Source organism: Marmota marmota, unplaced genomic scaffold (genome assembly GCF_001458135.2).
Source record: "Marmota marmota marmota unplaced genomic scaffold, marMar, whole genome shotgun sequence".
In the NCBI taxonomy this organism is placed as follows: domain Eukaryota; kingdom Metazoa; phylum Chordata; class Mammalia; order Rodentia; family Sciuridae; genus Marmota; species Marmota marmota.
The window spans coordinates 21874276-21896985 of NW_026000037.1; the positions used below are offsets into that span (position 1 = coordinate 21874276).

General features: G+C 40.1%; 1 protein-coding gene across 3 annotated transcripts in view; it reads right to left on the reverse strand.

Annotated features, from left to right (window-relative positions):
- Nucleotides 1-7097: 7097 nt before the first annotated feature.
- Ercc3 (ERCC excision repair 3, TFIIH core complex helicase subunit) overlaps nt 7098-22710 on the reverse strand; it is a 31045-nt gene continuing 15432 nt past the window's right edge. For all 3 annotated transcript variants that reach the window (XM_015479082.2, XM_015479080.2, XM_015479081.2), the window contains exons 11-15: nt 18487-18583; nt 17333-17450; nt 14456-14574; nt 12466-12618; nt 7098-11019 (exon numbers count right to left, since the gene is read on the reverse strand). In XM_015479082.2, coding sequence (XP_015334568.1) covers nt 10888-11019; nt 12466-12618; nt 14456-14574; nt 17333-17450; nt 18487-18583 — 619 coding nt within the window. In that variant the 3' untranslated portion in view covers nt 7098-10887. The remainder of the gene's footprint in view (nt 11020-12465; nt 12619-14455; nt 14575-17332; nt 17451-18486; nt 18584-22710) is intronic.

A 22710-nucleotide genomic window follows, 5' to 3' on the forward strand; every position in this document is an offset into this window, starting at 1 on the left:
TGAAAGTTATCAACATTTGAGGGACACAAGAGTGATGTTTAGAAGGAAATTTGCAGCTTTGAATGCATATATTAGGAAAAAAGGAAGATCTAAATAATCTAAGCTTCCACTTTAGGAAACTAGAAAAAGAAAAGCAAATTACACCCAATGGAAGGGGGGAAGTTCTAAAAACTAGAGAAAGGAAATAAAATGCATAACAAGGAAAGCAAAAATTAATGAAATAAAGAACCAAAAAAAATAATGGATTTGATTAAGTCAAAATCTTTAATTTTGGGGGAAAAGTAACAAAATAGACAAATTACTACTTATATTTGCTTGATAAAAAAGGGATAAAGTACAAATGTACAAAATAAGAAATAGTAAATGTTGAAATAAACATTGAAACAGAAAATATTTTGAGACCCCAAGGAACTACTTTCTACTTGTTTGTTTTTTGTTTGTTGTGTGTTTGTTTGGTACCAGGGATTGAACCCAGTGGTGCTCAACCACTAAGCCACATCTCCAGCCCCTTTTTATATTTTATTTAGATACAAGGTCTCTCTAAGTTTCTTAGGGCCTTGATAAATTGCTATCTGACTTTTGAACTTGCAGACCTCCTGCCTCAGCCTTCTGAGCTGTTGTGATTACAAGTGTGCACTGGTGGGAACTACTTTTTAGACCTCTTTTAAAATATTGCAAGCTATTATGAACTAACTTCCTAGAGAAACACATTTAGAGATAGAAAATTTAAGCAGACCAATTTCTCTAGAAGAAACAGGGGACAATATCAAGGAATTTCCACAAAAATATGAACAAATAGATTCAATACTTCATAAATTTTTCGAGAACACTGAAAATGAAGGAAAAATTATTTTATAAGAGAAATATAACATTGACACCTAAAGCTGGTAAAGATGTGGAATTAGCACACCACATTTATAAATCTAAGATGAAAAATCATGTTTCCAAAGACTCTGAAAAAGTCTTTGACAAAGTTCCTTACTTGTTTCTATTAAACACATTCAAGAGTTGGATGCAGTGGCACATGCCTGTAATCCCAGGGACCCTGGAGGCTGAGACAGAAGGATCTTGAGTTCAAGACCAGCCTCAGCAACTTAGCAAAGCCATAAGCAACTTACAGAAACCCTGTCTCAAACTAAAAAATTAAAAAGGGCTAGGGATATGGCTCAGTGGTAGAATACTTGGCACAAGGCCCTTGATTTAATCCTCAACAACACAAAGAATAAAAACCAAAACAAAACAACCAAGAAAAAAGCAACACTCAAGAAAAGAGGAATTGATATTATTCTTCAGTAGATAAATGCATATGCACTTGTATACACACATACCCCTTAGTGCAAAAGCCAAAATCTCATTTAATGGAAAAAGGAACTTTCCACAAAGATCATGATCAAGGCAAATTCATCTGCCATCTTCACTAGTAATCAATGTTATACTAGAGATATTAGCCAATGAAATTAGATAATAGGAATTAACTAGATGCATGAGAGTGGAAAACAAATCTATATTTTGTAGAATATATAAATATACTGGAAAAATCCTAGAAAATCAATGATAAAAGTAATAATTCAATAAAGTAGCTGACTATAAAATTATCATATAAAAAGAAATACCCTTTACATATGCAAATAATAGCCAGCTAGAATATATGAAGGTAGAGAAAAATCCCATTTGCATGGCATTAAAGAAGATAAAGTACTTAGAAATAAATTTAATAGAAAGTGTGCAAAATCTTCATGAGGTAAACATTAAATACATAAAAAGAAAGACGTTTCTTATTCTTGGATAGAATGATACAATATGAAAAAGGTGTCAGATCTCCCTAAATTAATTTATAAATTTAATGCACTCCCAATAAAAATGCCCACAAGGTTTTTTATTTTTATTTTTCAAAAATGGAACTAGAAAAGTTGATGCTAAACTTTGTATGGAAAAATAAATATGTAATTCAAGAATATTCAGGAAAAGGTTGGAGGTGTAGCTCAATGGTAGAGTACTTGCTTAGTACGCACGAGGCCTTGGGCTCAGTTCCTAGCACCAAAGGAAAGAACAAAATTATACCCAGGAAAACACTAAAAAGGAAAATATAAAGCTGACTAGCCCTATTAGACACTAAAACACATTCTAAAATCCCTGTAAAACAGTATGGTGTGTGCTAGCACTTGTACAAGACAGCAAATCTATCATAGTTTGTCAAGTCTGTCATAGAAAAATCAGAAATAATTTTAGATACATATGGAACTACAGTATAAAATAAAGGTAGCAAATCAAATCACTAGGGCAACAATGTAGTCTTAAATAAATGATCCTGGGACAACTGGTTAGCCATTTGGGAAAAGATAAAATTGAGCTATATCTCACACCTATTCAAGAATAAACTGCAAATGATCCAGGATCTAAATATAAACTGAGCTCCTACAAATGTTAGGAGAACACTAGGCGAATTTCTCTTTAGCTGCTGTGTATGTATGTGTGTGTGTGTGTGTGCGTGTGTGTGTGTGTAAGGTTTCTAAGAATAACTCAAAAATCCAGATTCATTAAAAGAAATTTTTTTTAAAAAATTGATAAATTTGATTAAATTTAAACCAAAAACACTAAGATTATTTGTATGATATTTATTTGGTGATATCACCATAAACAAAGTTAAAATGCAACCAACACATTTAATGAAAATATTTGTATCATATATTACAGATAAAAGGTCAGTATACTAGTAGATAAATAACATAAAAATTTAGGGGAAGCCCCATATGGTGGCACACACCTGTAATCCCAGTGTCTCGAGAAGCTGAGACAAGAGGATTGCAAGTTCAAAGCCAGCTTTAGCAATTTATCAAGGCCCTAAGCAACTCAGCAAGACCCTGTCTCTAAATAAAATATAAAATAGGGCTGAGAATGTGGCTCAGTAGTTGAGTGCCCCAGAGTTCCATCCCTGGAACCAAAAGAAAGAAAGAAAAAATGAAGGGAAATTTTAAAAATCCAATAGAAAAATTGACAAAAGAACAGGAAATTCAAATAAATATGTATGAAAAAATAATATATATGAAAATGAAAAAAAATTTCAACCTCATTTATAAGAGTAATGTCAATTTATTTTTTTAATATTTATTTTTTAGTTATAGGTGGACACAATATCTTTATTTTATAATTTATGTGCCTCAAGCATGCTAGATGAGCACTTTACCTCTGAGCCCCAGCCCCAGCCCCAGAAATGTCAATTTAAACTACACTAAATATCACTTCTCATCCATCACATTGGCAAATTTAAAAAATATGTAATAGTATACTCTGATGGTGAGGTGTTAGATAAACAAGCATCTTATACGTTGCTGGGATCATGAATTAGGACCACCCTTACAGGGGGGGAGATTTGGCAGTATTTAAGAAAGCTACACAAACATTTACCTTTTTAACTGGCAATCTCATTTCTACAAATTTATGCTGAAGATATACTTCCAACAATGAAAAGATAGATTGCACAAGTTTCATTATTGAAGCATTGTTTGCAATTGCAGAATATTTTAAACAACCTAAATGCTGTACATGTAAGAGAATTTAAATGAAATATGGTACAATTGCTGCTATGGTTTAGATATGAGGTATACCACTAACACTCACGTGTGAAACAATGCAAGAATTTTCAGAGGTGAAATGATTAGATTATGAGAGGTGTAACCTAATCTGTGGATTAATTCACTGATGGATTAACTGGGCAGTAAATGTAGGCAAGTAGGGTGTGTCTGGAGGAAGTAAGTCACTGGGGGTGTGACTTTGGGTTTATATTTTGTCCCTGGTGAGTAGAGCTCTCTCTGCTTCCTGGTTGTCTTGTCCTGAGCTGCTTCCTCAAGTCACGCCCTTCCAACTTAATGTACAGTTCCACCTTAGGCCTAGAGCTACAGACTGAACAGCTGAAATAGTCAGCCAGCTACAGACTGAACAGCTGAAACTGTGAGCCAGAACAAACTTTTCCTCCTTTCAATTTTTCTTGTCAGGTGTTTTGGCCACAACGACGAAAAACTTACTAAAACAGTTGCACAATGGACCACTGTTAAGTTGTAAAGAATAAGGAAGTGGGCTAGGGGTATAACTCAGTGATACAGCTCCTGTGTGAGGTCCTGGGTTCTATCCCCTGTATGAGAGAGAGAGAGAGAGAGAGAGAGAGAATGAGAAAGACCTGTATGAAATGGTATGAATTGGTATGATGATCCAGAATTTATTTTGATGTTTATTTATTTTTGGGGGGGATTCTCTTGAGTTTTTAATATGTATTCTGTATACATGCAATTTTGATGTTTAAAAAATGGAAAATATTACCTACTACATTGTTGTGTAAGAAAAAAGAAAAATAAGAAAATACACATATATCCACTTATTTGAGTAAAAAAAGAAATACAAGCAAAATAAGCTATATACTGAGATATGATACCTATAGGGAATGTCAGGAAATGGATGAAAAGCAAAGGAAATAGGGGTGAGAGAAAAACTTTTCTGAATATAACTTTTTTGTACAGTCTAGATTTTGTAATCATGTTAGTGTTTTACATATTCAAAAAAAAGAGAAATAAAATCAACAAGAAAAGGGAAGATTTTGATACATAAAAAGCCCAAATGAATCAAACTACTTATCAAATGAATAACATAACCATACTGAAGGATCATTAGGGAAAGAACCCAAGTAATATTTGAACATAAGATTAGGACTCAATGCCCTCAGGTTACAAAACAACCCTAAACAAATAGCAAACTATAATCAGAAACCTTTCTTTTCACAGCAGCATAAATTAGTACTTCTGAACTACTTCATGCACATTTTAGGACTGAGCAAATAGGAAAATATCCTGTGAAAAAATGGTTGCCAGTTTTCTCATTCTCCGAGAAGAAAGCTGTAAATATGAAAGGAAGGGCAAAATAAATCCTACACATAGAATATCTATGAATAGCTTCATAGATAATATTAAAATAAATGGAGATGTAGAAAGGTGTGTATGTGACTAAAATATTCAACAAGAACTTTTTAGAGGAGGAAAAGTTTATTTGGGACTCATAGCTTCGAGGTTTAGTCCATAGTCAGCCAACTCCATTACTCTGGGCCCAAAGTGAGCTACAAAATCATGAAGGAAGGACATGGCAGAGGAAAGCTGTTCCACTCATGGTGGCCAGGAAGCAGGGAGAGCTAGAAGAAGGGGCATAGAGAAGATGAACTCTTCCAGGGCATGCCTCTAGGGACCCACCTCCTCCAGCCATGACCCATCTGCTTATCTCCCAGTTAGTCCATTCAAACTAGGATGGACTGCTTATGTTACACCCCTCACAATCCAACAATTTCACCCCTGAATGTTCCTTCATTAACACAGGAGTGTTTGGGGAAGTCCTCAGATCCAAACCATAACAATGGACGTGTGTGTAGACTGGCCACGTAATGCTACCTCCTCTATTTCATTCCATCAGTGTATTTTTCTGCTTCTATTCCTACTGCACTCCTTTTATGAATTATCTTTGATGTTTTTGTTTCATTATTCCATGATATTTTACCATTTATCAATTTTCATAAAAAGTCTGGTTAAGAATCTGATTTAAGGGCTGGGGTTGTGGCTCAGATGTAGAGCGCTTGCCTAGCACGTGTGAGGCCCTGGGTTTGATCCTCAGCACCACATAAAAATAAACAAATAAAATAAAGGTATTGTGTCCAACTACAACACACAAAAAATATTAAAAATAATCTGATCTTAAAATAGATTAATATAATGACTAATACAGGCAAACTGACAAAATTGACATCTTTTTTCAGGTAATCTCCACACATTTCTTGGCTTTATTTTTTGCCATTTTATATTTTCAGTGCTATTATAAATAGTATTTTAGTTTCAATTTTCAAATATTTGATGCTAGTATATAAAAGTATATTTGTACATAAGAGGAAAGTTTTTCACTTACATGCTATCTTGACCAAATGAGTGGAGTTTGATAGTAATCCTTGCTACGTGTAAGGGGGCGGGGAGGAGAAGTGGAAGAAGGAAAAGAAGGGGATGAAGGAGAAGGAGGAGGAGGAAGAGGGAGAAAATATTGTATTGTACACCCATGCTAAATTCACTCATTAGTTCTAGGAGCTTTTTCTGTAGGTTCCATGAGATTTTTAAACTCAATCACATCATCTGCAAGTAAAGGTAGTTTATTCCTTTCATTTCAATCTATATGAGTTTTTCTTACCTTATTGCATTGACTAGAGCTTCTATTACATTGCCAAGTAGAAGTGGTGGGAATGGACACACTCAGTTTCTGATCTTAGGGGAAAACATTCAGTTTTTCAACACTAAATGCTTTTTTTTTTTTTTGGTAGATATCCTCTACTGGTCTGAGAAATTTTCATGCACTCCTGATTTCCTGAGAATTTTTATCATGAGAGAATGCTGAATTTTGTCAAATGCATCTATTGAGACAAACACATGGTTTTTCAGTATGTTTAATTATATCAATTGATTTTTTCAAATGGTAAACCAATCTTGAAATCCTGGGACAAAATCCACTTAGTCATGATAATATCCCTTTTGTGGATTTTTAAATTTGATTTGCTAGGATTTTGTTAAGAAATTTTGCATGTTTATAAAAGATATTAGTTTGCACTTTTCTTCAAAGGTCTTTGTTATCAAAATAATACTTTCTTCATAGAGTAATTTCAGGGGGTGGATTTTGTGTAGTTTTTTCATAGCATTCACTTGCTGTCTTTTTAATAACTGTAGAATTTGTAGTAATATCACCTCTCTCATTCCCAATATTGGTAATTTGTGTTGCTCTTCTCAAAGAACCAGATTTTAGTTTCATTGATTTTCTGTATTATTTTACCTCATTGATTTCCTGCTTTGATTTTCATTACCTCTTCTCTTTAATTTGCTTTCTCTTTCATTTGATCTTTTTCTGGTGTCTTAAAATGGAAGTAGAGGCTACTGATTGGAGTTTTTCTCTTCTGGTATAGTTTAATGGTATACCCTGGCATACTTTTCTATAAATGCTGTGATGGTTGCATTCCTCAAATTTTGCTGTTGATTTTTGTTCTGGTTTTGTGATGGTTGGTTAGAAGCAGCCACAAGACAGAGGAGACGTTCAGGTAAACAAAAGTTTATTATATTCAGAAGTCCTAGAAACCAGTGGCATGTAACATCATGAGCCACATAGGGAAGATACAAGGTGGTCAGTCTGTAGAAACTGGAGTAAGAGGAAAGTCCAAGAGTTTTTCTTAGAGTTTTCTTGGGAAAGACAAGATATTTCAGGGTAAACATTTTACGATTGGCTAGTATGAATAATTTTGTTGGGCTCTAAACTACAGTGGTGGTCCCTAGGTGTCTGGCACCTGGCACTAGTATGACTAAGAGGAATATTGCTTCCTGAAGTGTGTGGATCAGACAGAAGTGTGGCTCTGCTAATGTCTGGCCTGCTATGGCTAGGTCTTCACTATCTCAAAGTAAGATGTCAACACATAAAATACAGAAAAAAATACAAACAATACAGTTTTCATTTTCATTCAATTCAAAATATTAATTTCCTGTTTTGATTCTTTCTTTAGAACTGTATTATTTTCCTTATTAGGGGTTTCCAGAAAAACAGAACCAATGGAGTACATACAGAAAGACATTTATAATGAGGAACTGGCTCATGTGATTACGGAGGCTGAGAAGTCCCCACAATCCGCCATCTGCAAGCAGAAAAGCCAGTGGGTAGTTGCATTCCACGTCTGAAGGATCAAAAACAAAGAGAACAAATTATGTGAAGTCCCAGTAGGAGTGTGAAGGCCCAATGCCAGGAAGCTGATAATGGAAGCCCCAGCCAAGCCAAGAGGCAACTCCATCCTTCCTCTCTCTTTCTGTTCTTTCTGATTTGTTGAATCATGCCCATCAACATTGGCGGGGAGATCTTCTCTATTTACTCTGTCAATTCAAATGCTGATCTCTTCTAAAAACACCCTCACAGACACACCAAGAAATAATGTTCTACCAGACATCTGGTCACCCCTTAGCCTAGTGAACACATAAAATTAACCATCACATTTTCCAAATATTTAGGGGGTTCCCGGAGATGATTCTTTATTTTTAATTGGATTCCACTGTGGTCACAGAACATAACTTGTATGACTTAAATCCTTTTAAATTTATTGGGACTTATAAATGGTCTGAAATTGATTCTATCTTTTCAAATGGTCTGGGTCATTGAAAAAATTCTTATTCTTCTATTATTGGTGGAGTATTCTACAATGTTCAAATCTTTAAAATATTTACTGATTTTGGTCTACTTATTCTAGCAATCTAAAAACTCCTAGAACTAACAAGTGAATTTAGCATGGTTGCAGAATATGGTATTGAGAAATAAAAAATCAACTGTTTCTATACTAGCAACAAACATTTGGAAATTTAGAGAATATAAAGGAGCTTGTGCCAGATGTGGTGGCACATACCTGTAATCTCAGGGGCTCAGGAGGCCAAGGCAGGAGGATCGTGAGTTCAAAGCCAGGCTCAGCAATTGGCAAGGCGCTAAATAACTCAGTAAGACCCTGTCTCTAAATAAAAATACAAAATAGGGCCGAGGATGTGGCTCAGTGGCTGAGTGCTCTTGAGTTCAATCCCTGGTACCCCCCACCAAAAGGAGCTTGTTCCATACTAGATGAATAAAAACAAATTAGGACTTGGTAAACTATTTTGAAAGGATTACTGCAAGGGGGGACCATTTCATAGGGACTTATGTCTGTCTAAAGAGTTAGGCAAAATGGATTTACTTATAGGGAGGAAGAAACAAGTTGAAAGAGGGTTAGAGTCAGGCATGGTTGTACAAGCCTGTAGGCAGAAAGTTTGAAGCCAGCCTCAATGACTTAGCAAGATCTTATCTCAAATTTTTAAAAAGGGATGTAGCTCAGTGATAGAATGGCCCTGGTTTTGATTCCCAGTACCACAAAAATAAAAGAAAAAGGGTGACAGGTAATTAGGGTGACAAACTGGGTGGCACTGTCAGATCACATAATGATTTATTCTGAAGTCAAGTCTATTTTCAGGAGGCAGAAGGTGGGTCAAAATTCGGGGGTTTGAGGAAAGAAGAGAATCTCCACCAAAATTTGGTTTTGATCTAATTAATCAGTGGGGGAAGACAAGCACTTTTATCATCTATGAAGCCAAGAACGGGAAATCAGAAGGCCTGTGTCTAGCCTTATCTCAAGGTAAAAAAAGGGGGATGCCTGTGAGTCTTACATACAAGGAAGGGTGATTCTTTGCAGTAAGTTTTTTTCCAGAATTAAGGGGAGCAATTGGGCTGGGGTTGTGGCTCAGTGGTAGAGTGCTTGTATGTGTGGAGCACTGGGTTGGATCCTCAGCACCACACAAATAAATAAAATAAATTAAAAAAAGAAATTGTGTCTATCTACAATTAAAAAAAAAAAAAAAAAAAACAGCAATTCCTTTAAATGTTCCTCCTTTGTTTGTGTGGTGCAGGGGATTGAACCCAGGGCCTGTACATGCTAGACAAGTGCTCTATACTAAGCTACACCCCCATCCCTACTTTCAAGGATCAGAGGGCTCAGGTAAAAATCATCATCATAAGTCACGAAGTCAGCAGTCAAGAAATCCATGAGCACAAGAACAAGAAATGGGAAAATACAGAATGTATGTGGTAATGTTTTGAATATTTCAAGTACAAGGCATGACAGACGAGATTGAAGATAATGGGTTTTAATCAAGTTTGAACATCTAGTTGCCAGCACACCAGGGCTGCCAGGCAAGCCCATAGGGCTCGGCATGCCTGCCTGTACACAGAACTGTGTCTAGCTGCCCATGGCCTTCTCTCCTTGCATGTGGGGGCTACTGCCATCTCCTGGGATTCGCACGGACAGTCCTACCTGCCTGGCAACACCAATGCCTGACCTGACTCTGAGAATGTGCTTGTTTCCAAAGATCAGCTCCTGAAGTGGAATGTGGAGAAGGCAGCCCTAGCTTCAAAGTCCCCTAATGTCAGACACTGTCTCCTCCCTGGGCAGGGCCTGTGGCTGCTTTACAGAGCACAGTTTAGGTGTGCTGGCGCTGGTAACATAAAAATGGAATGCTGCTGCTGCTATGGCTGAGCTTGCAGGGCCTCCACAGTCACTCTGGAGGCTTTATTTGGTGCAGGCTTCAAAACTTCCCAGGTGTGAACACTATTTACTGTTAGAACAGCTTCCTCCTCGGAATACAAGTTTTCACCTTGTGCATGCCTACCCTACCTTCCACAAAACAATTGTGCTCTGCCTTTCTTGTCCTCAACACATTTTCTTTAACACCAGGAACAAGACAGAAAAGCTCAACAGCTCCTTGATGGAGCCTGGTCATGTAGATAAAGTCCATGCCTGTGACAAGGCATAAAAACACTTCTTCAACAAAGAGGATGAATTGTTCCATTTTGTTTATTTAGCTGAGCATCAAGATAAACATCTTTTAAACAGTACAAATTTTTTTTAATATTTATTTTTTTTAGTTGTATTTGAACACAATATCTCTATTGTATTTATTTATGTGGTGCTGAGGACTGAACCCAGGGCCTCTCACGTGTGAGGCGAGTACTCTACCACTGAGCCACAACCCCAGCCCCCAGTACAAATTTTTATATACAGGAATGACCCACTCCCAAACAAGTTTGGGAAAAAAAAAAAAATCAAAAAATAATCTTGCTTTCTTTTTTAAAACCTGGGTGTCACATGAAGGCAGAACCAAACCTCTGTGTTGATTTTCTTCAATATGGTTAGCAGATACTGAGTTTAGATCATTTTGGCTGGTGCTACAGTAAAGTACATAGACATGGAGAGAAGATGTTACACTGAAAAATCCCTTTCCAAAGCTGGGACCAAGCACCCAGTCTTCAACCAAGTAACCTGGGTAGGTATCATTTCCGAAAGCGCTTGAAAAGCGGGTGCACGTGCTTAGTGGAAGCTTTGCTTCGGGATGAGTGGTACTCCATGTACACAGTGTCATCAGCCCCGGACATAGAGCTCATGGTGCCAAAGCGCCGGGATGCCTGCGAGGCAGAGGAGAACCCAAGCTTCAGTTATTCTCCAAGAGAAAAGACTCATTTAATAAATTTATAATCAAATTCAATATATTTTATTATTTTTAAACAATGTTTACTGGTCACTGTGTCTCAGGCATTGTTCTGAGCATTTTACATGTATGACCTCATGTAGTCCTTATAATCATTATAAACCTCATTTTACAGAAAAGGAAATGGAGGCCTAGAGATTGAGTAACTTGTCTAAGATCACACAGCTCCTAAGGAAATGGGACTTGAACACAGGCAATCAGGCTTGAGACTCTTTCTTAATTAGAATGCTACACTGCTTTCCTTAATGACAACTTCAACAGTTTCATTATTTTAACTCTCGCTGAGATTTCACAAAAAACTTTGAATCAAGGAAAAAGCCAAAAGCCCTGGGATTGACTCATGGCCCCACCTTTCACTGGGAGACGTCAGGCAAGTACTGAAAGTCCATGCCTCAATGAACATATCTGTAAAATGGAGATAACCACATCTGCCCTGACGGATGAGGTATAAACAGAAATCACAGAGGTCAGGGGCTTGGCCCAGAGCCCAGCACATCATTGAATCCATGTTACAGGGGAAATATGCAGCCAAGCACTGACTTCAAGGTTAGGGCCTCACCTTAGGGCCAGTGAGAACCACAGAGACCCAGGCTTTCCTGGGTCTCAGTGTAAGCTGCAAACCTCTGGCAGGAGGACGTCTTAAGCTGAAGGAAGGGCAGCACCAGCTCAGATGAGAGGTGCTTCCTTCTTACCTTGTTACAGCCACTCGTCACCTTTTGGCTTTAATACTAATTGAATTTCAACAGCATCTGACTCAATTGCCCTTCTCTCCTTAAAAAGGCCTAAACAATTCTCCATGACAATGCTCTCATTAATCACACCACATTACACTTACCTGGGAACGAAGCAGGCACTCAGTAAATTTAAAAGAACTCTAAATTTTTCAAAATACATGTTGAAGCTACCATACAAACTGATCCTCAGACCCATCTCCCAGAGTAGAAGGCTCAGCTCTATCACTAAGGAGGAAACCAAAAGCAAGCTGACTTGCCCAAGACCAACAACAGGCACTGTCCTGTCACTGCCACCTCACCCTCTGCCCCCACAGACTGAGAGGCAGAGTCTGGAGTCACCTGTTCACCTTCCTGGACTCTAACACCAATATACTAACAAATGCTCCTGCCAGACTGTTAAATGAACAAGCCAAGAGATGAATCACAGCCACTGAGAGTTCAGCCATGTTGGACAACATATATTCAGGAAGGGATGTGCACCACAAGATTAATCGGAGTTGTTTCTATTATTCTCTTCTCCAAGGTTTTTTTTTTTTTCTCCCAAGTTTGTCTCCAAACCCCCCAGCCCCTGCCCCCAAGAATGTGTGCATATGTAAGTGGCCATACTCCAGCCTCACCCACTGGCTCACCTGGCTGGACTTGGAGCCAAACTCTCCTGCCACTACCTCCTCCTCCGCATCCAGGTCAGTGGCCGCCAGGACTTTCTGTAGGAGCTGCTGTTGTTCCTCCTTTGTGGAAAATGCCAACTCTTCTTCCTCCATGCCAGCAAGCTTTGTGATCACCTGCAAATTCAAAAGCAGATGTGTCCCTTTCAGTTATCTTCCCCTTGGCACCACTCAGCCTTCTCCCAAGTCCACTTCTTGTCGCTTCCTTCCCATAGACACAGCCGGCCAGGTGGCCAATGGAGAGGCTCCTCTCTGGTGTTCTAGAGACCAGCTTCAGAGCTGCCTGTAATAGCTACATTAATGACTCCAAGACAGAGATGAAGGAATTACAGAGGAATCTCTGCTCCCAGTGCAGAACATTTAATAATCCCACATAGAAGATCAACAGGAACCCTAGTAACTGTAGTCCCTCAGTAGTCTTCCCATATTGAATCAGGTAAGGAAGGGAAACCAACTAAAGTTGTGCCCTTTGACAAGGATCCTCCACCCTGCTATGCTTGGCACCCAGGGCTTCCAGCAGGAAAGCGCTTAATAATTTCAGGAACTGAGAATTTATTGGAAAGATATTCTCTAAAAAAACAAGATGACAGTATGATGGAAACTGGGTTTTCACATCTATAGGGATAACTTACTATGAGACTTACCTAAACCTGCAGAAAGCCTGGGCTGATTACGTAAAGGTAACCCCTTACCTCCCCCCAACCCACACACACACTCCAATTCTCTGCATAATGTAAAAGGAAAACTTCTAGAAATAAGGATTTGAGTCCTTTAGGTGGCCAGACATCCAGACTACAATCAGTGGGACATATCTGCCCTGGCACGATGGCTCAAGGTCACACAACCCAGGGAACTCTTACTGGCTACTCTGGACAAAGGTAAGTTGGCCAACATAGACATCATGTGTACATGTACCTGCCAGGCTAGCCTTTCAAAGAACTCAGAGTTTTCTTTCTGAGTTGGCATTCCTGTTACCCTGAGGTGCTGCAAGGACCAAGAGTTATGAGTGCTACTATCAGCATGGATGAGGGGTTGGGTCACAATGCAAATCTTCTAAAAAATTAGGATCAAAACCCAAGGTGTCCTGTCCTCTAGTCAAGCCTAAGAGGTCTGAAAAGTGTCATTGCCCCTGGTTAAAAGAGAAGCCAGACAATCTTGTCCTCTAAGGCTAAACATGGGAACTCTCCAACACACTAAGAGACACGACTGAAGGCCGGGGGTTCAGCTTAGTGATACAGGACATGCTTGGCATGCATGAGGATCTGGGTTTCATCCTTAGCACCAAGAGGAAGAAAAAAGACAACTGAAAATGTATTCAGAAAGGGGGCTATGGTGTTTTGCAAAACAAGAACCTAAGAAACGTGTGTTTTAGCAATGTTCCTGCAGTAGACCACAAGGGGAATTTTTTTTCCCTGCTTCCAGAACCCTCCACCCCCACCCCCAAATAAAACCCTTTGGGACACTAAATCCTAACACAAACTTACAAGTTATGTCAATGGGAAAGAAAGCAAATTACCCCAGCCAATGAAAATTAGCCAAAGCTTTAGTAATTCCCCAAGTTATTTAAAGGCCCAGTTTATGATACAGATGGTTCCAATATCTGGGAAGATGCTGGGGCTTATCAGCTGAGAAAGTAAAGACAATCCTAGACAACAGGAGCGGCACCAGTCTGAGAAAGGAACCCTAAGAGGCTCACTCTTGTACAGGGCTGGCCACAGCGCCTAGGCACCTCACTGTGGACAAGCTACCACATTTCCCATATTTCCCGCCAACATCGGAATGCTGTCTCCAGTAGTTTGTGCAGAGACAAAGGAGTCTGAGGCAAAGCCTCTAATACCCTAAGGCTCTCTGCCTACCTGAGGTCTGTCTCAGGCGGTGCCCCCACTTCTCCTGGAGGCCAGAATACCAGAAAGGCTTTGGTCATGGTCTAGCCAGAGACCTAGTGGATACATACCTTAAAACTATAACCTTGATCTACCAAGAATCTCTGTCGCTTGGTAGAGTAAGCCATTTCTTGTGTGTCCTGGGATACCAGTGAGTAGAAGAAGGCATTGTACTCCTCTGCAACCATCCCTGCAGGGAGAAGGTGACAGAAAGTAGGGAAGAAGAATGTTAGAATGCCAGGAGCTTTAAGTCCCAGGCTTGGAAGCAAGCACCACAGTGAGAAACTTCTACAGGCAAGGCAGAAAAACTCAGACTTTTCCCCATGGGACTTCATCAAAATTAAAGCCTTTTGTGCCTCTATTGAGCACTATAAGAAACTAAAAAAGAATCCACAAATACCTGCAAAGCACATATCTGATAGGGTACTTGCATCTAAAATATATCAAGAACTACCACAACTCAGTAAGACAGATAAGCCAACTATAAAATGGGCAAAGGATCTGAACAGACATTTCTCTAAAGACAATACACAAATGGCCAAGGAACAGGGAAATGCAAATCAAAACCACAATGAGAGGACTGAGGTTGTGGCTCAGTGGTAGAGCACTCGCCTAGCACATACGAGGCACTGGGTTCAATCAGCACATGAGAGGCACTGGGTTCAATCCTCAGCACCATATTAAAAAAAAAATAAATAAATAAAAGGTATTATGTCCAAATACAACTAAAAAAATTATTAAAAAAAAAAAAAAAAACACAGTGAGAGCCAGGCGTGGTAGCACATTCCCTGTAATCCCAGCAGCTTGGGAGGGCTGAGGCAAGAGGATCATAAGTTCAAAGCCAGCCTTAGCAAAAAGCAAGGCGCTAAGGAACTCAGTGAGACCCTGTCTCTAAATAAAATATAAAATAGAGCTGGGGATATAGCTCAGTGGTCAAGTGCCTCTGAATTCAATCCCCAGTACCAAAAACAAAAGCACAGTGAGATGTCATCTCGTCTCCACCAGGATGGTAGAATCAGACAGATAATCACAACTGTTGTCAACGATATGAAGAAAATGGAGCTTTCATGCACTGTATAGTGGTGCTTTGGAAAAAGTTACTCAAAATGTTAAACACAGTGTTATTACCACATGATCCAGCAATTTCTACTAAGTATATATCCAAGAGAACTGAAAACATCCATACAAAAATTTGTATGTGAATTTCACAGTAGCACTAAGAACCAAATATCAGAAATCACCCAAATGTCCATCAACAGATAAATAAAATATGGTATGTTCATAAGTGGAATATTAATTGGCAACAAAAAGAGAATGAATACTGATACATATGGGTAATCCTTTTTTTAAAATATTTTTTTTCATTGTCAATGGACCTTTATTTTATTTTTTACTTATATGTGGTGCTGAGAATCGAACCCAGTGCCTCACACATGCTAGGCAAGCACTCTGCCACTGAGCTACAACCCCAGCCCCTGAGTAATCCTTTTGAAAACATTACGCTAAGTGAAAGAAGCGAGTCACAGAGGGCCCCAGTGTGATCTTTTAATGAAACATCCAGAATAGGAATATAGAGACAAAAGTAGATTAATGGTTGCCTAGGGCTGAGGGATTGGGAGCAAGGGAAATGAGGAATGACTGGTAACAGATAAGGGCTTCTTTTTGGGGGTGAAGAGAATATTCTAAGTGTATGTTGTGGTATGGCTGCACAACTTTGTGAATATGCTAAAAAAATCACTGAACTGTTTACTTTAAGAGCATCACAGGTGCTTACACCCCTGATTAAAAACAAGCCAACAAAACAGCAGTTCAGAGAGAAAACCTCTAACCAGGGACAATGAGCACAGAAATCAGGACAGAAAATACTAAGGCCTGAAAGATCTGATTCTTCAGGAAAATCTGAACATTTCTGCTTCACAATTCAAATATCAGGAGGTTAAGAATCTGTATACTGCCTTTAAATTCAATGGTTTCTCTTAGAAGAGCTGACATCCAGGAAAGAGTATACTCCCTAGGCCTCTGGGGTTGGGTGCTAGGATCCCCCACTATTCCAAAGGGCTAGATATCTGTGCCAAAATATTTTGACTGAGAAAATACAATTCTAATCAAATTCAAAGGTGTTTTCAAATTAGCTTTGCTTTTTTTGTATGTGAGAGAAAGAATAAGGAATGAGTTATTTTCACATTTGCTAACAGACTATATTCAGTTAATAAAAGTTTATCAAGCAGCCTACTGTATTCTGTTTTATAGGCTCATTCCGACAACAGTCCAGCAAGACAGCACAATCACCCCCACTTTGGATGGAAAAACCAAGGTTCAGAGGGGCTAATAATGTACGTAAGGTCACACAGCTAATCTGGAGCTCAGTCCATGCTACTTTGACTATCTGCCTTGCTTTCATTTATTATGTAACAACAAGCTGCCTTAAACATTCTTAAATACAATATAATTTCAACTTATGTCCACTAATCTTTCATTTTCAAATATCCTAGTAGTTCAGGTGCTTCCTGGTTTGATAAGAAAGTTCCCTGAGGACAGGGCCTATTTCCTTGTCTCAGGATGTGCCTGGTCCCAGTAGGAAAGAGGCAGCCACATCTCAGCAACATCCGTCCCTGCCATGCCCATGGCTCAGGTCTGGGCCCTTCTGCTGCAGTCAATACACACAGGAAGCCCACTCACTAAGACAGCTTAGCTGAGAGCACACTCATGTGAACTGTAGGCCACTGCCATGCAAAACACCCCCATGTTCACTCCCATGGTATGAAAAGCGAGGACCATGTGGCTGTTGAACCTTGCTTTGGGATTGCCTCTCTTCAGGGTCTTTCTGGTCCTGGGACAAAGATTGAGGCACTGAACACATTTGTGGTTCATCCCTCCCTTCCTTAACCAAAGTGGTTCCAGAGGAGACTCTTCTCCACCCACAGCAGAGGAGGAAAAGCTGCTGTTACCTTTTTTGGCTCGAAGCACCCGTCCTAGCCTCTGGGCCTCCTGCCGCCTGGAGCCACCATGGGATGAGATCTGAATGAGGACATTGGCTTCTGGAAGATCAAATGATGTGTCACCTACCTATAGAAATGAAGCAGCTGTAAGCTTAGGAAGGTTTTTACATCTCACACACACACACACACACACACACACACACACACACAATCAACTGGTTCAGAATTTTAAATTTTACTTATTTATCTTTGTATGCTGGGAATGGAGCCCAGGGCCTTGGGCTTGTTAAGCTGTGTTCTACCACTGAGTCACATCCCTAGCCCTGGCTTATAATTTAAATCTGCTCTGTAGATCATTTAAAAAAACACTCTCCTCTCCATACAAAGTCCTTCTGATACAGAGAAAAGTGAAGTGGTGGACCCCACCCTGAAGGGTCTGCCTCTCTAGGACCTTGTAGGTTCTAACAGCACCAAAAAATTACTGCGGCTCAGCAAGGCTCACAGTGCTGCATGCAAAGATAACACAGACTCACATCAATTTTCTTCAGAGAGGTGAAGTACTTTACTGAGGTCATGCAACTCCTATAAAGAGGAGCTAGTACCCAAATCAATTTTCTTGTTTCTGTGGCTATACAAATAGGTCAAAATCATCTGATAATCACTGAGACCAGCAGCAGCACCTATGAGACAATGTGGCCTGGGCCACTGCCCAGCAAGGGATTCTAATTATGGGCAGGATGTCCAACTTGGGAAGTTGACCACCAAAGGGCCACAGGCAGGGTCTAATGCTCACTTTCCTATCTATGATCACCCTACAGAGAAAATGCACTTCTGGGCTTTAGGTCTGTCTTCATCTGAATGACTTCTAAACCATTAGACCACAGCTTCTAATAGTAGGAAAGAACTTTAGTTCCTTTCCTAGGAAATACAATCTAAAATTCCTACATCCCAAGAAGAGGTAGGAAGAATCTCAGCTAAGTGAAGAGCCTTTATAGATAACACATGAAAATCCTAATGATCCCAGACCCTGGGCACGTAGGAATAAAAATGTACAAGGGAATATCTTTTGATAAACATGAACTGACTGTCCAGGAAAGAGTATACTCCCTAGGCCTCTGGGATTGGGTGCTAGGATCTCCCACTATTCCATGTGCCACACAAACCTTGGATATAAAGATGGTGTTGATTTTGGGGTTGTGCTTGAAATTCTGAAGAATTTGCATCCTTTCTCCCTGGGATGTAGGCCCATAGATATAGGGTCTAAAGAAGAACACAGATGTGTTAGAAAAATCACAGAATCATACTTCAGTTATCCTGAAAACACAGCAGATGGAAAAAATAAGCTTAAGCAAGGTCTTCTCTGAGAGGAAGCCCTAGGTCATGTCCACTGGGATATGAGAAGATCCACGACAACAACTAGCTACAGACCCACCCCTGCCAGCCTCCCCCAAGAGCCCCAGCCCATCCCCCTCTGCTTCTAGGCCCAGGCCCACCACCCTCTTCAAGATTCCCTTTTTGACTTATTTATTTCCTACTATAGTTTTTCCTCCTCTAACATCTGTCACTCTAGGTAAGGATAAGCTTCGATTTCATGAAGCCTAAGAGAAGCAGCAAAGAAACAATTCTACATCCAAACAAAGGCTGAACACAACATTCTCCAATGTCACAAACAACCTCCAAGAAATGAGCAGAAAGTAAAAAAGGGCCTTTCAACCTTTTCCCCACTGCACTCACAGAATACCAAATTCAAAAGTTTCTCTTTAGTTTCTAGCTCCTTGCTCAAGGGCACAAGCCTCTGGGAACCTCACTGGTCATTGCTTATGGCACCTAGGATGGTCATATCCTTGTCTTTTATATGGGAATGTGCTGGTAGTCAGTTTCCACAACTTCCCCCAAACCCTAACAACAGTAATGATGATGATAACAAGCACAAAGAAGACAGGAATAAAGATCCAGGGCCTACTTATGTCAAGCACTGAGCTAGTACTACTTAAAAAAATAAAAATAACTCACTCATCATTGCCAATATCCATCAGAATTAAAAAGGTTAAGGTTCATGTTCCTCAACCTACACAAAAGGTTCAGGGCCAGAGCTGGGTGAGATGGTGCATATCTATAATCCCAGCAGCTAAGGAGGCTGACGCAGGAGAACTGAAAGTTCAAAGCCAGCCTTAGCAACTTAGTGAGGCATGAAGCAATTTAGCAAGACCCTGTCTCTAAATAAAATACAAAAAAGGGCTGGAGTTGTGGTTCAGTTGTTGAGTGCCCTGGGTTCATTCCCTGAGTGCCCTGGGTTCATTCCCTGGTATCAAAAAGAAAAGAAATGAAAAAACAGGAGCCCAAGGGAATGGAGCCCAGATGTGGCTATCTCATGGCCAGGCCCAATGGTGTCCAGGACAGTGCCTGGTAAGGACACAGGATGCACTGCTTTTGCAACTCTGTGCAGTGCTACTCAATACCCAACAATACACTACAAGATGATCTCAGATGTACCTGAGAACAAACCCCTCAGCCACACAGAGGCTGGGCAGAACCTGGGTCAGCTGCACACCCAGGCTGACTACCACAGGATAACCTAGACATAAGCTGCCTCACCTGACATAGAGAGTATCAGGGTACCACACAATCCATCATTTTCTATGTGTCATGGAAAAAAGCTTGGGAAGCCACAAACCTGTCTTGCTGAAAGTGGTGGCACAAGCATGTAGTTCTAGCGACCTACCCATGGGGATGAGGCAGGAGGACTGCAAGTTTGAGGCCAGCTTCAGCAACTTAGTGAGACCCTGTCTCAGAATAAAAAGGACTGGAGATGTAGCTCAGTGCTCCTGGGTTCAATCCCCAGCACCCCTCAAAATAAATAAATAAATAAATAAATTTAAAATAATTTTTAAAAAAAGAAGTTTGTCTCCTGACACCCATATTTTTAGGGGGTTCTTTTACTATTCCTCCACCACCAGGAAAAAACTTCTCACACAATGGTGAGTTCCTCAGTATCTGAAGGTTTCCCCCATACAGGAACTGGAACACCTAAAGGGTAACCACCCTCCAGGAAAAGAACCAAACATTTGGAGAACCCTTGTGAGATGCCAGGCATTAGAATTCCCTGTGGTAGCTCCAAGTGACCAAGAAATAAAAGGAGGATCAGAGAGGTGAAGTACTTTACTGAGGTCATGCAACTCCTATAAAGAGGAGCTAGTACCAAATCAAAGTGTGTCTCCACAGATGATACTCCACATTATCTCACACTGCATATACCCTCAACAGTGTCTCCTGCAACTGTGTGGTGACCCCATTCCTTTCTTTAAAGCTGGAAGAACCCCCTTTACCACCACTGGACATATCAGGTTTGTCCATCGTAAGTTAAGAATGAATTCGCAGAATCATTTCAAAATCAAGAAAACAGGACAAACAAAGAACGTTTTGACTTTTTTTTTTTTTGGTAGCAGGCCATTAAACCCAGGGGCACTTAACCACCAAGTCACCCCCCAGCCCCTTTTTTTGGTGGTGGTGGTGGGGTAATAAGGATTGAACTCAGGGGCACTTGACCACTGAGCCACATCCCCAGCCCTATTTGGTTTCTTATTTATAGACAGGTCTCACTGAGTTGCTTAGCGCCTCACCAGTTGCTAAGGCTGGCTTTGAACTCTGTGATCCTCCTGTCTCAGCCTCCCGAGCGACTGGGATTATAGGTGTATACCACTGTGCCTGACCCCTTTCTACATTTAAAAGCCAGATATTAAAAAAATTTTTAAAAAGAGTTATTAGCAAAATTTGTAATTATTCCATTACACATGAGAGAGCCACAGTTGGCTACTTCTCCCTCTGTCAGGCTGGTTTAGCACTGTCAGCACCAGCTCCAGGCAAACTAACATCTCTGCCCACAGGCTCAAATGGCTGCAGTCACAAGCAAGCCTTGGGTGTTTCAAAGTAGGTGTGGGGAGGCCACTTGAGGAAGTCTCCAGATGAGCACTGAGGGGGGTAGAGGAATATACTTATTAAATATGACATAGTAAACAGAAGCACTGTCCTGCTGCTGCTCTTGAACTGACACTAATTTGACAGTAAAGGGCTAAAAGGACAAAAACCTACAACAAGAACAGAAGAAATAACAGCAGATGAGAGCAGTAGGTAACATCTTGGAAGCTGAAAAGCAGACGGATGCTGGTACTGTGACTGAGCTAACAGATTAGGGAAAGCAGAAGCTGGGCTGGCAGGAGGGAAAGTCAACAGAGAACAAGCCAATTTTCTGTGCAAAACACAGAAGAGTTCAAGAACTGGTGCCCACTTGTGCTGGAAGGCGAGGTGGCAAGCAGGATGGCAGACAGCAGGCCTGGGAGTATGGATAAGGAGCAGAGACTCAGCCCCACAGCAGGCTTCAGGCGAAGCCTTCCTTTCCAGGATCTGAAAAAGGAAGGTTTATACTCAGGACATCAGCAGAGTTGAGGGCAAAAGCGAGACAGAAACTGAAGCATGAAGGTTAAAGCATCTCCTCAAGGCTAAGACTTCACAACCTCATTTCCTCTGTTCCCACACACTGGTACCCAGGGGATGGAAAATTTCCTTCCAGAGAAAAGATTAGACCCCAAGAAAAGACCTAGAGATACTGACTTATATCTTATCAATCTCTGGATAAAACAGCCAGGTGCCTGTCTGATCATTCTGTAGGAAGGTCCATATCCACTAAGACATACAGAATGGCTTGTCACCTTTTTAGTGACTGACTCTCAAATAAGAAAATGCAGCCACAGATTACAAAACTCTGAAAAAAGAAGTTAAAAGAATCAAAGCAAAAAAGAGAGACAGTGCAAGAAAACAGAAGGAAGCTTCAAAAGCTTTCATAGCCCGAAATAAGAAGACATTATACTCAAGCAACAAGAAAAAAAAAAAAAGTTATTAGCAAAATTTTTAATTCTCATTCCATTACACATGAGAGAGCCACAGTTGGATACCTCTGTTATTAAAAGTTATTAATAGGGCTGGGGATGTGGCTCAAGTGGTGGCGCACTCGCCTGGCATGCACGGGGCGCTGGGTTCGATCCTCAGCACCACATAAAAATAAAATACAGATGTTGTGTCCACTGAAAACGAAAAAATAAATATTAAAAAATTCTCAAAAAAAGAAAAAGGGTCATTTTGCAAGTTTAGACATCACATGATTGGAGACTCTGAAGCTCCTTTCATGTAGCAGAATTAGCTTTAAAATTCTTCAGAACAAAGCCAATGGTTATGAATTTTNAAAAAAAAAAAAAAAAAAAAAAAAAAAAAAAAATTCTCTCTCTTTTTTTAAAAAAAGTTATTAATAAAGAACTCTTGTGGGCTGGGGTTATGGCTCAGAGGTAGAGCGCTCGCCTAGTATGCGTGAGGCACTGGGTTCTATCCTCTGCGCT